The 15,397-nt window shown below is 53.3% G+C and overlaps 1 protein-coding gene across 1 annotated transcript; it reads left to right on the top strand.

Annotated features, from left to right (window-relative positions):
* Positions 1–9,083: 9,083 nt before the first annotated feature.
* LOC140715612 (uncharacterized) lies at positions 9,084–14,476 on the top strand. Its single transcript, XM_073027982.1, has 3 exons — positions 9,084–9,139; positions 9,928–9,978; positions 12,985–14,476. Exons 1-3 carry the CDS (start codon positions 9,124–9,126, stop codon positions 14,289–14,291), a joined length of 1,374 nt encoding a protein of 457 aa, XP_072884083.1. The 5' UTR covers positions 9,084–9,123; the 3' UTR covers positions 14,292–14,476.
* Positions 14,477–15,397: the final 921 nt, after the last annotated feature.

Below are 15,397 nucleotides of genomic sequence, written 5' to 3'. Positions count from 1 at the left end.
GGAGACGTAACAAACAATTCACCGATTCATGGGGTTAAAATTGAGCTGCAAAGGAAACATGGAATTGCTCGGTGGGGATCAAAGTGGAAACAGAAGGTTGCAGCCACACACAGAGCTCCTGGTGTGGCCTCCTGTATATCGGGGAGACCCGACGCAGACTTCGCCGAGCCCCTAGGCTCCGTCTGCCAGAGAAAGCCGCATCTCCCAGCGGCCGCCCATTTGAATCCCACTTCGCATTGTCAGGACTCCTCACCTGTCAGGATAACCAACACCACATATTCCGTCTGGGAGTCGATGTCTCGAACTTCCAGTAACTGCTCCGTTCCCCATTCCTGTTTCCCTCCCTCCCCTCATCTCCTTACCTGCCGATTCTCCCCCTCTCTCTCCCGTGGCTCTCTGTCCTCTTCTATCAGACTGCCCCTTCTCCAGCCCGGTATCTCTGTCACCAATTAGCTCCCCAGCTCTTTACCCCCCCCCTCTCCCCGTCCAGGCCTCACATCTCTCTGCCCTCCCCACCGCTGAAATCTGCTCCTCAGCATTTTGTCTCCAGTCCTGCCGAACGATTTGGCCCAAAACCCCGATTTGGCTCTTTCCCACAGATGCTGCCTGGCCTGCTGAGTTCCTCCAGCTTTCTGCCTCCATTGCTCTGTCTGCCGGCCCTCTGTCTCACTGTCCTTGTAGATTTAACTTTCGCCACAAGTCCGAGAAGAGAGAAAATTTAAGTTCACTCAGTTACTCGCTGAAATTCAAATGTTAGCTCCTCGTTGTTTCTGATAGACCTTATTCCGAGTGACGCAATTCCGCTTCCGGGAACCTCTGGCCCCGCCCCTCCTGCTGTCTTTCCCTGTTTCCTCAATGTCCGCTTGCGGGTGGGGGTGGTGTTGCTGCATCGGCCTGTCCTCGGTCAGTCCGCTTCCCCGCGGGTGATGAGCAGAGGAGCTGAGGCTTCCAGGTCTAGTTCAGGCCCTTCCCGTAGTGCGGCGCTCCCTCACCTCTCCTTCCCGTAGTGCGGCGCTCCCTCACCTCTCCTTCCCGCACCGCGGCGCTCCGTCACCTCTCCTTCCCGCAGTGCAGCGCTCCCTCACCTCTCCACAGTGCGGCGCTCCCTCACCTCTCCTCTCCGCACCGCGGCGCTCCCTCACCTCTCCTTCCCGCAGCGCGGCGCTCCCTCACCTCTCCTCTCCGCACCGCGGCGCTCCGTCACCTCTCCTCTCCGCAGTGCGGCGCTCCCTCACCTCTCCTCTCCGCACCGCGGCGCTCCCTCACCTCTCATCTCCGCACCGCGGCGCTCCCTCACCTCTCATCTCCGCACCGCGGCGCTCCCTCACCTCTCCTCTCCGCAGTGCAGCGCACCCTCACCTCTCCTTACCGCACCGCGGCACTCCCACACCTCGCCTCTCCTCTCCGCACCGCAGCACTGCCTCACCTCTCCTTACCGCACCGCGGCGCTCCCTCACCTCTCCTTCCCGCACCGCAGGGCTCCCTCACCTCTCCCGCACCGCGGCGCCTCATCCTCCCTTTCTCCCCTCTCACAGTTCGATCACGGCTGATCTATTATCTCTCTCAATCCCGTTCCGCTGCCTTCTCCCCGTCATCTTTGATGTCCTGACTGATCAAAACCCTCCCAGCCTCCACTTTAAAGACGTGCAGTGGATTCCAGTTAACTGGGCCATCGGTTATCAAGTCGGAGCACAGAAGCAGGCCATTCGGCCCGTCTAATTCGTGCCAAGTTATTTAAACCAGGTGTCACCAACCTTTTTTGCACCTCGGACTGGTTTAATATTGACAATATTCTTGCCGACCGGCCGATGAGGGTGGGCTGGTAGGGGTGTTAATCATGACTGGAATATAGCTGAGAAGTCACTTATAAAATAGCTAATGCATTCAATTCCATTTCCAAATGGGTTTATCAAACAAATTTTATATTAAGAACTAAGCGCATATTTTCCCTGCATGAATATAGTCACTTATAAGTCAACAGCATCGTAACCTTTTAAGTAACGTTTGGATATTAAACACACAGCGCATATTTTCCTCGTATGAACATATAAAGTCATTGGAAGACACCAATATCACTGAATCAGTGGGAGCCCCGGGCTTGTTTCCCTGCAACAGGACGGCCCCATCGAGGGGTGATGGGAGACAGCGATACTCGAAGGGGGTTCCTTCTGTCCAGTCTATTCCGCAATTTAGTTTTCGTGGCTCTCAGCGCTTGCCACGCTGCTCACATTTTTTCCGCTCAAAAAACCCGGTGGGTTTGTCTTTAAGTGCAGGGTGCTTGGACTCAAGGTGCTGAAGAAGTTTTGAGGGTTTCATTGCCTCATTAGACAGCCTCCGGGCCCAAACTCCAGCCTCCCTTTGTATCTTTCCTTTCAGTTAGTCCTGATGAAGGGTCTCGGCCCGAAACATCGACAGTGCTTCTCCTTATAGATACTGCCTGGCCTGCTGTGTTCCACCAGCATTTTGTGTGTGTTCCAAGGATGGAAGATTGGTTTGTGTGATGTGCTGGGCTATGTTCACGATCTTCTGCAGCTTCTTCCGGTCTTGGACAGGACAACTTCCATACCAGGTTGTGATGCACCCTCAAGGAATGCTTTCTACGATGCACCTATAAAAATTAGTGAGGGTTTTAGGGGACAGGCCAAATTTCTTCAGCTTTCTCAGGAAGTAAAGGCGCTGGTGGGCCTTCTTGGCAGTGGACTCTGCTTGGTTAGACCAAGTCGGGTCATTTGTGATATTCACCCCAAGGAACTTAAAGCTTTTGACCTGTTCCACCTGCGCACCACCGATGATAGATAGATAGATAGATACTTTATTCATCCCCATGGGGAAATTCAACTTTTTTTCCAATGTCCCATACACTTGTTGTAGCAAAACTAATTACATACAATACTTAACTCAGTAAAAAATATGATATGCATCTAAATCACTATCTCAAAAAGCATTAATAATAGCTTTTAAAAAGTTCTTAAGTCCTGGCGGTAGAATTGTAAAGCCTAATGGCATTGGGGAGTATTGACCTCTTCATCCTGTCTGAGGAGCATTGCATCGATAGTAACCTGTCGCTGAAACTGCTTCTCTGTCTCTGGATGGTGCTATGTAGAGGATGTTCAGAGTTTTCCATAATTGACCGTAGCCTACTCAGCGCCCTTCGCTCAGCTACCGATGTTAGCCCGCCTTCCTTACCAGCTTATTAAGATGTAGATGTGTCGTGCGGTCCGCTGCACCTTCTGAAGTCAACAACCAATTCCTTCGTCTTGCTGACGTTGAGGGATAGGTTATTGTCTTCGCACCATGCCACCAGGTTCTTAATTTCCTCTCTGTACTCAGACTCAACATTACCCAAGATACAGCCTACAATTGTGGTGTCATCAGCAAACTTGTATATTGAGTTTGATGGAAACTTGGCTACACAATCATGGGTGTACATTGAGTACAGCAGGGGGCTGAGTACACAGTCTTGTGGGGCACCGGTGCTCAGAGTGATTGTAGAGGAGAGCTTGTCCCCTATTTTTACAGCCTGGGTCCTGTCTGTGAGGAAGTTGAAGATCCAGCTGCAGATCTGAGTGCTGAGACCCAGGTTCTGGAGCTTAGGAATCAGTTTATTTGGAATGATGGTATTAAAGGCAGAGCTGTAGTCGATGAAAAGGAGCCTTACATATGTGTCTTTATTCTCCAGTTGTTCTAAAGTGTTCTAATAATATATCCTGCATTCATATTTGACCTACCAAAATGAACCACTTCACACTTATCTGGGCTGAACCACATCTGCCACTTCTCAGCCCAGTTCTGCAATGTCCCGCTGTAACATCTGACAACCCTCCACACTATCCACAAAACACCTCCAACTTTTGTGTCATCAGCAAATTTACTAACCCACCCTTCTACTTCTTCATCCAGGTCATTTATAAAAATCACAAAGAGTAAGGGTCCCAGAACAGATTCCTGAGGCACACCACTGGTCACCGATCTCCATGCAGAATATGACCCGTCTACAACTACTCTTTGCCTTCTGTGGGCAAGCCAGTTCTGGATCCACAAAGCAATGTCCCCTTGGATCCCATGCCTCCTTACTTTCTCAATAAGCTTTGTATGGGGTACCTTATCAAATGCCTTGCTGAAATCCATATACACTACATCAATTGCTCTTCCTTCATCAATGTGTTTAGTCAATCCTCAGAAAATGTCTGTTCCTATCCCTCTCCAATGCTATGGTAAAGGAGATAGAATTGTGATCACTGTCTCCAAAATGCTCTCCCACTGAGAGATCTGACACCTGACCAGGTTCATTTCCCAATAGCAGTTCAAGTACAGCCTTTCCTTTTATAAGCTTATTGTGTCAGCAAACATTCTTGAACACACCTAAGAAACTCCACCCTATCGAAACCCCTTGCTCTAGGAAGATGTTAATCATTATTTGGGAAATTAAAATCTCCCACCATGACAACCCTGTTATTATTACACCTTTCCATAACCTGTCTCCCTATCTGCTCCTCGATGTCCCTGTTACTATTGGGTGGTCTATGAAAAAACACCCAGTAGAGTTATTGACCCCTTCCTGTTTCTAACTTCCACCCACAGAGACTCCGTAGACAATCCCTCCATGTCTTCCTCCTTTTTTGCAGCCGTGACACTATCTCTGATCAGCAGTGCCACTCCCCCACCGCTTTTGCCTCCCTCCCTGTCCTTTGTGAAACATCTGAAAACCGGTACTTGAAGTAACCATTCCTGCCCCTGAGCCATCCAAGTCTCTGTAATGGCCACAACATCATAGCTCCAAGTACTGATCCATGATCTAAGCTCATCTGCTTTGTTCAGAATACTCCTTGCATTAAAATAGACACATCTCAAACCATCAATCTGAGTGCATCCCTTCTCTATCACCTGCCTATCCTCCCTCTCACACTGTCTCCAAGCTTTCTCTATTTGTGAGCCAACCGCCCCTTCCTCCATCTCTTCAGTTCAGTTCCTACCCCAGCAATTCTAGTTTAAACTCTCCCCAATAGCCTTAGCAAACCTCCCTGCCAGGATATTGGTCCCACTGGGATTCAAATGCAACCCGTCCTTTTTGTACAGGTCACGCCTGCCCCAAAAGAGATCCCAATGATCCAGAAATCTGAATCCCTGCCCCCTGCTCCAATCCCTCAGCCATACAGTTACCCTCCACCTCATTTGGTTCCTATGCTCACTGTCAAGAGGGCACAGTTTTAAGGTGTAGGAAGTAGGTACAGAGGAGATGTCAGCGGTAAGTATTTTTTACACAGAGAGTGGTGAGTACGTGGAATAGGCTGCTGGCAACAGTGGTAGAGACGGATACAATAGGCTCTTTTAAGAGACTCCTGGATAGGTACAGGGAGCTTAGAGAAATAGAGGGCTATGGGTAACCCGAGGTAATTTCTAAATTAAGTACATGTTCAGCACAGCATTGTGGGTCGAAGGGCCTGTAGTTTCTATGTGGGGATCTCATTGAAACCTGCCAAGTGGTGAAAGGAACAGATAAGGTCACTGTGGGGAGGCTGTTTCCTCTGGTGGGGGCAACCGGAACTACAGGGCACAACCACAAATTAAGGGGTGACCCTTTAGAAGTGAAGTAAGGAGGAATTTTTTTAGCCAGAGAGGAGTGAATCTGCGGAATTCTCTGCCTCAGACTGCGGTGGAGGCCAAATCCATGGGTATATCCCAAGCAGAAGTTGATAGTTTCCTGATCGGTCTGGGCATCGAAGTATAACCCTCAGCGTCGGCCACAAGGGGCAGACAGCCTCTGGCCCAGCCTAATCATGACCAACCTGTCAAAGTATTTCATCATTGTCGATGTGAGTGCTACCGGCTGACAGTCAGTAAGGCAGCCCGCATTATTTATGCTCACTTACAGGCAATACCCTGTCCCGTTCGGGCACGGGCACTGGTGAGCACTGTATCACTGGGAGACGGGCACTGAGGTACCATGTAGTGTAGGTGAAATGGGTTCTCAGCTACCCCGTGCTTTTGGTAGGATGGACACAGGGGTTCACTGTACCGTTGGGGGATGCACCATCATCTGTGCCACTGGGAGACGGGCACTGGAGAAGCCTGTACCATCGGGATACAGTCGATGGGTATCCTGTACCATAGGGGGACAGTGACAGGCGTATCCTGTCCCGTAGGGATATGTTTACGGGGTATCCTGTCCCGTCGGGGGACAGCTACGGGAGTATCCTTACCTTCTGTCTATTTCAGACTTTTCACAAGCTTCACATTTCCTGTCCCCTCCCTCTTTCAATCACTCCCTCTCTCTCCCCTCCCCTCCCTCTTTCAATCGCTCCCTCTCTCTCCCCTCCCCTCCCTCTTTCAATCACTCCCTCTCTCCCCTCCCCTCCCTCTTTCAATCACTCCCTCTCACCCCTCCCCTCCCTCTTTCAATCGCTCCCTCTCTCTCCCCTCCCCTCCCTCTTTCAATCACTCCCTCTCTCCCCTCCCCTCCCTCTTTCAATCGCTCCCTCTCTCTCCCCTCCCCTCCCTCTTTCAATCACTCCCTCTCTCCCCTCCCCTCCCTCTTTCAATCACTCCCTCTCTCCCCTCCCCTCCCTCTTTCAATCGCTCCCTCTCTCTCCCCTCCCCTCCCTCTTTCAATCACTCCCTCTCTCCCCTCCCCTCCCTCTTTCAATCGCTCCCTCTCTCTCCCCTCCCCTTCCTCTTTCAATCACTCCCTCTCTCTCCCCTCCCCTCCCTCTTTCAATCGCTCCCTCTCTCTCCCCTCCCCTCCCTCTTTCAATCACTCCCTCTCTCCCCTCCCCTCCCTCTTTCAATCGCTCCCTCTCTCCCCTCCCCTCCCTCTTTCAATCGCTCCCTCTCTCTCCCCTCCCCTCCCTCTTTCAATCGCTCCCTCTCTCCCCTCCCCTCCCTCTTTCAATCGCTCCCTCTCTCCCCTCCCCTCCCTCTTTCAATCACTCCCTCTCTCCCCTCCCCTCCCTCTTTCAATCACTCCCTCTCTCCCCTCCCCTCCCTCTTTCAATCACTCCCTCTCTCCCCTCCCCTCCCTCTTTCAATCGCTCCCTCTCTCCCCTCCCCTCCCTCTTTCAATCGCTCCCTCTCTCTCCCCTCCCCTTCCTCTTTCAATCGCTCCCTCTCTCCCCTCCCCTCCCTCTTTCAATCGCTCCCTCTCTCTCCCCTCCCCTTCCTCTTTCAATCACTCCCTCTCTCTCCCCTCCCCTCCCTCTTTCAATCGCTCCCTCTCTCTCCCCTCCCCTCCCTCTTTCAATCACTCCCTCTCTCCCCTCCCCTCCCTCTTTCAATCACTCCCTCTCTCCCCTCCCCTCCCTCTTTCAATCGCTCCCTCTCTCTCCCCTCCCCTCCCTCTTTCAATCACTCCCTCTCTCCCCTCCCCTCCCTCTTTCAATCACTCCCTCTCTCTCCCCTCCCCTCTCTCTTTCAATCCCTTCCTCCCTTTCCCGTCCCGGTCCCCTCACCTCCCATCTCTTTCAATCATGTGTAAGATGACGAGAGGCATTGATCGTGTGGATAGTCAGAGGCTTTTTCCCGGGGCTGAAGTGGTTGCCACGAGAGGACACAGGTTTAAGGTGCTGGGGAGTAGGTACAGAGGAGATGTCGGGGGTAAGTTTTTTACTCAGAGAGTGGTGAGTGTGTGGAATGGGCTGCCGGCAACGGTGGTGGAGGTGGATACGATAGGGTCTTTAAGAAACTTTTAGATAGGTACATGGAGCTTAGTGAAATAGAGGGCTATGGGTAAGCCTAGTGATTTCTAAGGTAGGGACATGTTCAGCACAATTTTGTGGGCCGAAGGGCCTGTATTGTGCTGTAGGTTTTCTAAGTTTCTCTGCTCCCTTTCTCACCCCTCCTCTCCTTTCCTTTCCCCTCTCCCATTCCCTCCACTACCTTGTGCTCCTCCTCCCTTCCATTCCCCTCCCCCAGCTCATCCCTTCTTCCTCTCCTCCCCGAACACCCCCTCCCCTCTCTCATCCCACCCCTCCCCCTCCCCTCCCTCCCCCTCACGCCCCTCCTCCCACATCACAAACAACCCTCCCCAGTCTGGCCCGGGTCACAATGCCTCCCTGTCAGTGAGGGCCCTGAGGGGACGGGGGAAGGGCAGACATCGTCTGGACCCTGCCAGGGTCAGACCCCACCTCAGTCGGGTCAGAGACAGAGAGAGAGGGAACGGAAGAGAGGGTCTGCTGTGGGGAAAGAGAGCATCGAGACCTGTGAGGGAAAGTGAGGGAGAGGGAGACGGGAGGTGGAGAGACAGAACATCAGGACTGAGAGAGCCTCAAGCCCGCGACTGAGAGAGCGAGCAAAGGCAGGAGGAGAGAGAGGCCGTTGAGACCGTGAGTGAGAGAGTCGGAGAGAAGGAGAGAGAGCACCTCAGGATTGTGACAGAGGAGGAGGAGAAGCCTCAACAGGGCTCTCACCCCCTCCTCCCAATGGCTCTACTGTCGTGGAGAAACGTAGTGGTGGGTGAGGCAGGGAACCCCTGTTCGAGGGTGTCAGAGGGAGCAGAATGCTGCGAGTACCTCGGGCAGATCCTCCTCGCTTCCTTTGGCTCTGTTATCCTCGTTATCATCATCATCAACACCATTCTCATGGTGAGAGTCTTCAATAGTCAACACCCCCCAGATTACCCATTCTCCCCTCCCCTTCCCCCACACCCTCACCCTCCCCTCTCCGACTGTGTGTGTGAGAGAGAGAGAGAGAGAGAGGGGGACAGAGAGAGAGAGAGAGAGAGAGTGAGAGAGAGAGAGAGTGAGTGACAGAGAGAGTGAGGGACAGAGAGAGATATAGAGAGAGTGAGTGAGGGAGAGAGAGAGACAGAGAGAGTGAGGGACTGAGAGAGAGAGACAGAGAGAGAGGGACTGAGAGAGAGAGAGACAGAGAGAGGGACTGAGAGAGAGAGAGACAGAGAGAGTGAGGGACTGAGAGAGAGAGAGAGACAGAGAGGGACTGAGAGAGAGAGAGGGAGGGATTGTGTGTGTGAGAGAGAGAGACAGAGACAGAGAGGGACTGAGAGAGAGAGAGAGAGAGAGAGAGAGAGAGAGAGAGAGAGTGAGTTCCAGCTCTCTTTGTGACCTGTGACTCTTCTTTCTACAGGTTTATTCCAAGTTCCCGATCACAGCCATTGGTTATAAACGCAAGATGGTTCAGAGAGAACGTGAGTGTTGACTTGGAAGCAACGTCATGGTGAAAGGGCAAAATCTGCACCGTGGATCCATCACCATTTCCCTCTGTCCTGGGGGGCGGAGAGGCAGAATGGGGTAAAGAGAGAGAGAGAGGGGAGGGAGAATGGTGAGAGAGAGATATAGAGGGGAGTGAGAATGGGGTAGAAATAGAGGGGAGGGAGAAAGAATGGGGAGAGGGAGAGGGGGAATGGAGAGGGAGAGGAAGGAAGAGAGGAAGAATGTGGAAGAGAGAGGGGGATGAAGAGTGACAGGGAGAATGGGAAAGGGACAGAGAGAGAGAGAGAGAGAGAGAGAGAGGGGAGTGAGAATGGGGTAGAAATAGAGGGGAGGGAGAAAGAATGGGGAGAGGGGGAACAGTGGCAGAGGAAGGAGGAGAGGGAAAATGTGGAAGAGAGAGGGGGATGAAGAGTGAGAGGGAGAATGGGAAAGGGAGAGAGAGGGAGAGGGGAGAATAGAGGGGGAAGGTAGAAAGGGAAAATGAGAGGGAGAAAGGGAAATAGAGGAAGTGAACGATAGTGAGAAGTGGGGGGGGAGATGGAGACGGGAATGCTATCCATAGACACTCACTACAGAGAGAGAGAGGGCAGATGAGGAACGGTGGAAATGAGGGAATGACAGAGGGTTGTAGGAGGGAGTGAGTGAGTTGGAGGTTTTACAAACAAGCGAGGGGTCTGTGTGAGTTTGTGAGGCACACTCCCTCCCTTGGCAAGGGGTTGGTGAGGGAGTCATACACTGACAGAGGGTCTGTGTTCCTCTGCAGGTAGGGGATTCCTGAGGCTGGAGTCCTCACTCCTTATGGGAGCCGCAGCAGGTAAGTCCTGGGGAGGTGGAGGGGGGCGTAAATGCAGCTGATCACATCAGTCCTCCACGAGATTCCTCATCCCTCCCCTTGAGGTTCCACTCCCTCAAGGTGTTAAATCAAGAGATCTCTCTCTGAGATTCCTCAACAGGTACAACGGGTGTGTCACACAAAATGCTGGAGGAACTCAGCAGGCCAGGCAGCGTCTGTGGAAAAGAGAACAGTCGATGTTTCAGCGGGACAGAAGTTCAGTCCTGTTGAAGGGTCTCGGCTCAAACCGTCGACTGTATAGATGCTGCCTGGTCTGCTGAGTTCCTCTAGCATTGTGTGTGTTTTGCTTTGGATTTCCAGCATCTGCAGATTTTCTCTTGTTTGGGACAACTGATATATCCCTCTGTTAGAGAACCCTCTCCCACAGTGGAGCAGTGGGGTGGGGTGGGGTGGGGGGGGGAGGACAGGAAGGTTGAATTGTGGAATTTTTTGGGAGCAGTACAAAGTATATATATCTCACTGTCTACAACCCTGAGATTTGTTTTCCTGCGGGCATACTGAACAAATCTATGGAATAGTAACTATAACACAGTCAGTGAAAGATCAACCAGAGGGCAGAAGACAACAAATGGAAAAAAAATCAGAAATAAATAATGAAATAATGAGATAAAGAGTTCCTAACGTGAGATCATTGGTTGTAGAAACATTTCAATGATGAGGCAAGTGAGTGTAGCTATCCCTTTTTGTTCGAGAGCCTGATGGTTGAGGGGTAGTAACTGTTCTTGAACCTGGAGGTGCGAGTCCTGAGGCTCCTGTACCTTCTACCTGATGGCAGCAGTGAGAAGAGAGCCTGGCCTGGGTGGTGGGGATCTCTGATGATGGATGCTGCTTTCCTACAGCAATCTTTCCTGTAGATGTGCTGAATGGTTGGGAGGGTTTTGCCCCTGATGTACTGGGCCAAATCCACTACCTGTCGGAGGATTTTCCACTCAAAGACATTGGTGTTTCCATACCAGGCCGTTACGCAGCCAATCAGCACACTCTCCACCACACATCTGTAAAACTTTGTCACTCTCCATCACACATCTGTAAAACGTTGTCACTCTCCACCACACATCTGTAAAACGTTGTCACTCTCCACCACACATCTGTAAAACTGTCACTCTCCACCACACATCTGTAAAACTTTGTCACTCTCCACCACACATCTGTAAAACTTTGTCAAAGTTTTAGATGCCATGCCAAACCTCTGCAGGAAGTAGAGGTGCTGCTGTGCTGATGCCAATTGTACGGCAAGAGATTTGGAGGGGTGTGCAGATCGCTGTGTTCAAGGATCAGTACAGGGGAGGTGTTAGACATAGGACCTCAGGGGTCAGTACAGGAGAGGTGTTAGACGTAGGACCTCAGGGGTCCATGGACTGAGATCCATTTGCCCTCCCTGAATTACACATCTCCCCAGTCATCCACAATATCTATCTTCACCACCAATGTCACCTCATTTCATATTGTCTGCCAGCTCACTGAGATCGTGTGGTGTGATCGGGTGTGAGGTTCATGGAAAGTTGGTGTTGTGGTCAGTGTAGAAGGTTATCGTCGGTTACAACAGGACATTGACAGGATGCAGAGCTGGGCTGAGAAGAGGCAGATGGAGTTCAAGCTGGAAAAGTGTGAAGTGATTCACTCTGGAAGGTCAAATCTGAAGGCAGGACTCTTAGCAGCGTGAAGGAACAGAGGGATGTTGGGTCCTCATGCGTAGAACCCTGAAAATTGCAGTGCTAGATGATGGGGTGGCTAAGAAGCTGTTTGGTGTGTTGGGCTTCATCAGACGGGGGCAGAGGACCAGAGCCACGAGATGATGTTGCAGCTCGACAAAACTCTGGCTGGAAAACACTTGGAGTTTTGTGCTCAGTTCTGGTCACTTCCTTACAGGGAGGATGTGGGAGCTTTCGAGAGAGTGCAGAGGAGATTTACCAGGATACTGCCCAGATTAGAGAGTGTGTCTAATGAGGAAAATTTGAGTGAGCTGGGGCTTCTCTGTCTGGGGTGAAGGAGGATGAGAGGTGACTTGACAGACGTGTACAAGATGATCAGAGGCAGAGACAGAGTGGACAGCCCGAGACCTTTTCCCGGGGCAAAAATGGCCAATACAAGGGGGCAAAATTTTGAGGTGTTTGGAGGAAAGAATAGGTAGATTTTTTGAAAATACAACCTTGCTGGGTGTGTGGAATGTGCTCCCAGAGGCTGACACATCAGGTATTTGAGAAAGTTTCAGAGAGACACTGGAAGATTGAAAAGAGGAGGGTTATGTGAGAGGAAAGGATTCGATTGATCTCAGATTCAGTTAAAAAGTCAGAATTGGATTTAATATCACCAGTATATGTTCAAAATTGTTGTTTTGTGGCTGAATGACATTGCAATACCAGCTATTAAACACTACAAATTACAGTAAGTATATATAAAATAAATTAAATAATTAGAGGAAAAAGAGAGGGAAAATACTGAGTAAGGATTCACAGGTTCACTGTCCATTCAGAAATCTGATGGCGGAGGGGATGAAGCTGTTTCTGAATCATTGAGTGTGTGTCTTCAGACTCCTGTCCCCCCTCCGTGAGGCAGCAATGAGACGAGGGCTGGTCCTGGGTGAGGGGCGTCCGCAGTGACGGATGCTGACTTTTCGAGGCATCACCTTTCGAAGGTGTGCTCGATGCTGGGGAGGCCAGTGCTGAGTTCACAACTTCCTGCAACTTTTCCCTGATCCTGTGCGGCCTCGTGGCCCCGCACATCGGTCTCGCCCGAAGCTCTTGTATCCTGGGAAGGGGGTGCGTGTCGAGGGCTGGTTTTGGTGTAGGGGAGTGGTGTAGGTAGATCAAGGGTGTGTTCAGGGGGTCGAGAGTGGGGGGGGGTTGTCTTCTACCATGACACAAACTGAATCATGTTTCGCTTTCTCTCTCCTCCCTACCTCCATCCCATCCCTTCCCTCCTCACTCCCCTCCCTCCCCCTACTCTCTCTTCCTCCTCTACCCTCAGGCGAGCCTGCGCCAGTCCCTCCCTCGCTGCCCTCCTGCCTCTCCCCCTGCCCCTCCCCTTTGCCCCAGGCGAGCCGCGGCCTGAGTGCAGGAGATCCACCGCGGGGGACGCCCACCCCAACACCCTCCCTCGCCGACCCCGAGGAGGCAGAGCCCAAAAAGGGGCTGAGAGGCGACTCTCGCTCCCTCCCCCACACTCGCCTCTGCCCCACTGCCTCCCAGGGGCAGCCTGCCCCTCCCTGTGGCTCCCCGAGCCCCCCCACCTCACTCGGCAGTGTGGCCTACAATGGAGGCAGCGACCAGGAGGAGATGGACCCGCCCTCCCCCACCCCCTCTCTTCCTCACTACCCTCGGGATTACCACACCTCCCCCTCCTACCGCTCCTCCCACCCTTCCCCATCCCTCCGCTCTCGTGCCACCAACTCCCTCGTCTCTCACCATCCCTCCCTCTCCCTCGACTCTACCCGTACCGCACCGAGCCTCCTCTCCCGGCGTTCCTACTCCCTCGCCTCCACCCACCCCACCCCCTCCCTCATCTCCCAGCCCACACCTTCCCTCATCTCGTCTGTCCCCGCCCAGTCCCTTGCCTCCTCACCCTCCGCCTCCCCCTCTCCTTCATCCTCCCCTTCCCCCTGTCCCTCCGTCGTCCAGCAGGATTCCCGCCCTCCTACCTCTGTGGGCGAGGAGGAAGAGAGTGAGCAGGAAGAGTCGGGTGAGGAATACACTCCTCCGCCCACCATCCACCTGGTCCCCAACCCCCGCCTCCATCGGGCTCTCCCTCCCCATGAGGGAACCACACTTCCTACCAGCCGGTTGCCCCTCCCCTCCCCCTCCTCAGCCTCGCCCCCACACCCTCCCACTCTCCCATCGGGATCCCACCCTCCCACCTCTGAGGAAGAGGATTCACCCTCGCCCCACACTCCTCATCCGGGTGAGGAGGAAGGTCGACTCTGGGATGGTGGGTGTGTCCACCGGGTGCTCCCTCACTCTGAGGGGACGCTTCCCCGGGGTCGCCTCCCCATCACCTCCCCCCACTCCGTCCCCCTGAGGGGAGGGGAAGAACAAGGCCGAGTGTACCGCCGGGGTCCTATTGCCCACCGCCAGCTGAGGCCTCAGCCCCGGGAACAGACTCCACCCTCCCCTCCCCCTCCCTCCCGCCCCCTTTGCCCCCATCCTTCGCTTTGGCCAAAGGCCCACCACCAGGAGCCGGGAGCGAGTGTCCCTTCCCCACGGGACGGCCCACGGGGGCCTGTGTGTGACGCCAGGAACCGGGGTTCTCGGTTCTGTCAGGGGAGGGGTGAACAATAGCCCCCTCCCCCCACAACACAAATCCGAGGCATCACAAGGAAGAGAGAAGGATCCACGACATCCCCTCCTACCCCTGACACCCTACTTCCCCACCAACAGACTCTTCCCTCGCCCTGGACTCCGACCGTCTGCGGGGACAAGATGCACAGATCGAGCTCCATAACAAAATAAAGTGTCAACATTAACTGTCTGGTCTCTGGGTCGTCACTGGGAGGGGAGGGGCGAGGCTTGAGGGAGGGGTTTGAACAGGAGGATGGGGAGTGTAGGGGTTACAGAGATAGGGAGGGGGTGAGGGAGGGGTTTGAACAGGAGGACGGGGAGTGTAGGGGTTACAGAGATAGGGAGGGGTTTGAACAGGAGGACGGGGAGTGTAGGGGTTACAGAGATAGGGATGGGGTGAGTGAGGGGTTTGAACAGGAGGACGGGGAGTGTAGGGGTTACAGAGATAGGGAGGGGGTGAGGGATGGGTTTGAACAGGAGGACGGGGAGTGTAGGGGTTACAGAGATAGGGAGGGGGTGAGGGAGGGGTTTGAACAGGAGGACAGGGTCTGTAGGGGTTACAGAGATAGGGAGGGGGTGAGGGAGGGGTTTGAACAGGAGGACGGGGAGTGTAGGGGTTACAGAGATAGGGAGGGGGTGAGGGATGGGTTTGAACAGGAGGACGGGGAGTGTAGGGGTTACAGAGATAGGGAGGGGGTGAGGGAGGGGTTTGAACAGGAGGACAGGGAGTGTAGGGGTTACAGAGATAGGGAGGGGTTTGAACAGGAGGATGGGGAGTGTAGGGGTTACAGAGATAGGGAGGGGGTGAGGGAGGGGTTTGAACAGGAGGACGGGGAGTGTAGGGGTTACAGAGATAGGGAGGGGGTGAGGGAGGGGTTTGAACAGGAGGACAGGGAGTGTAGGGGTTACAGAGATAGGGATGGGTTTGAACAGGAGGATGGGGAGTGTAGGGGTTACAGAGATAGGGAGGGGGTGAGGGAGGGGTTTGAACAGGAGGACGGGGAGTGTAGGGGTTACAGAGATAGGGAGGGGGTGAGGGAGGGGTTTGAACAGGAGGACAGGGAGTGTAGGGGTTACAGAGATAGGGAGGGTGTGAGGGAGGGGTT

The sequence above is a fragment of the Hemitrygon akajei genome, chromosome 24, assembly GCF_048418815.1.
Source record: "Hemitrygon akajei chromosome 24, sHemAka1.3, whole genome shotgun sequence".
Classification (NCBI taxonomy): domain Eukaryota; kingdom Metazoa; phylum Chordata; class Chondrichthyes; order Myliobatiformes; family Dasyatidae; genus Hemitrygon; species Hemitrygon akajei.
This window is presented reverse-complemented; position numbering and strand designations above follow the sequence as displayed.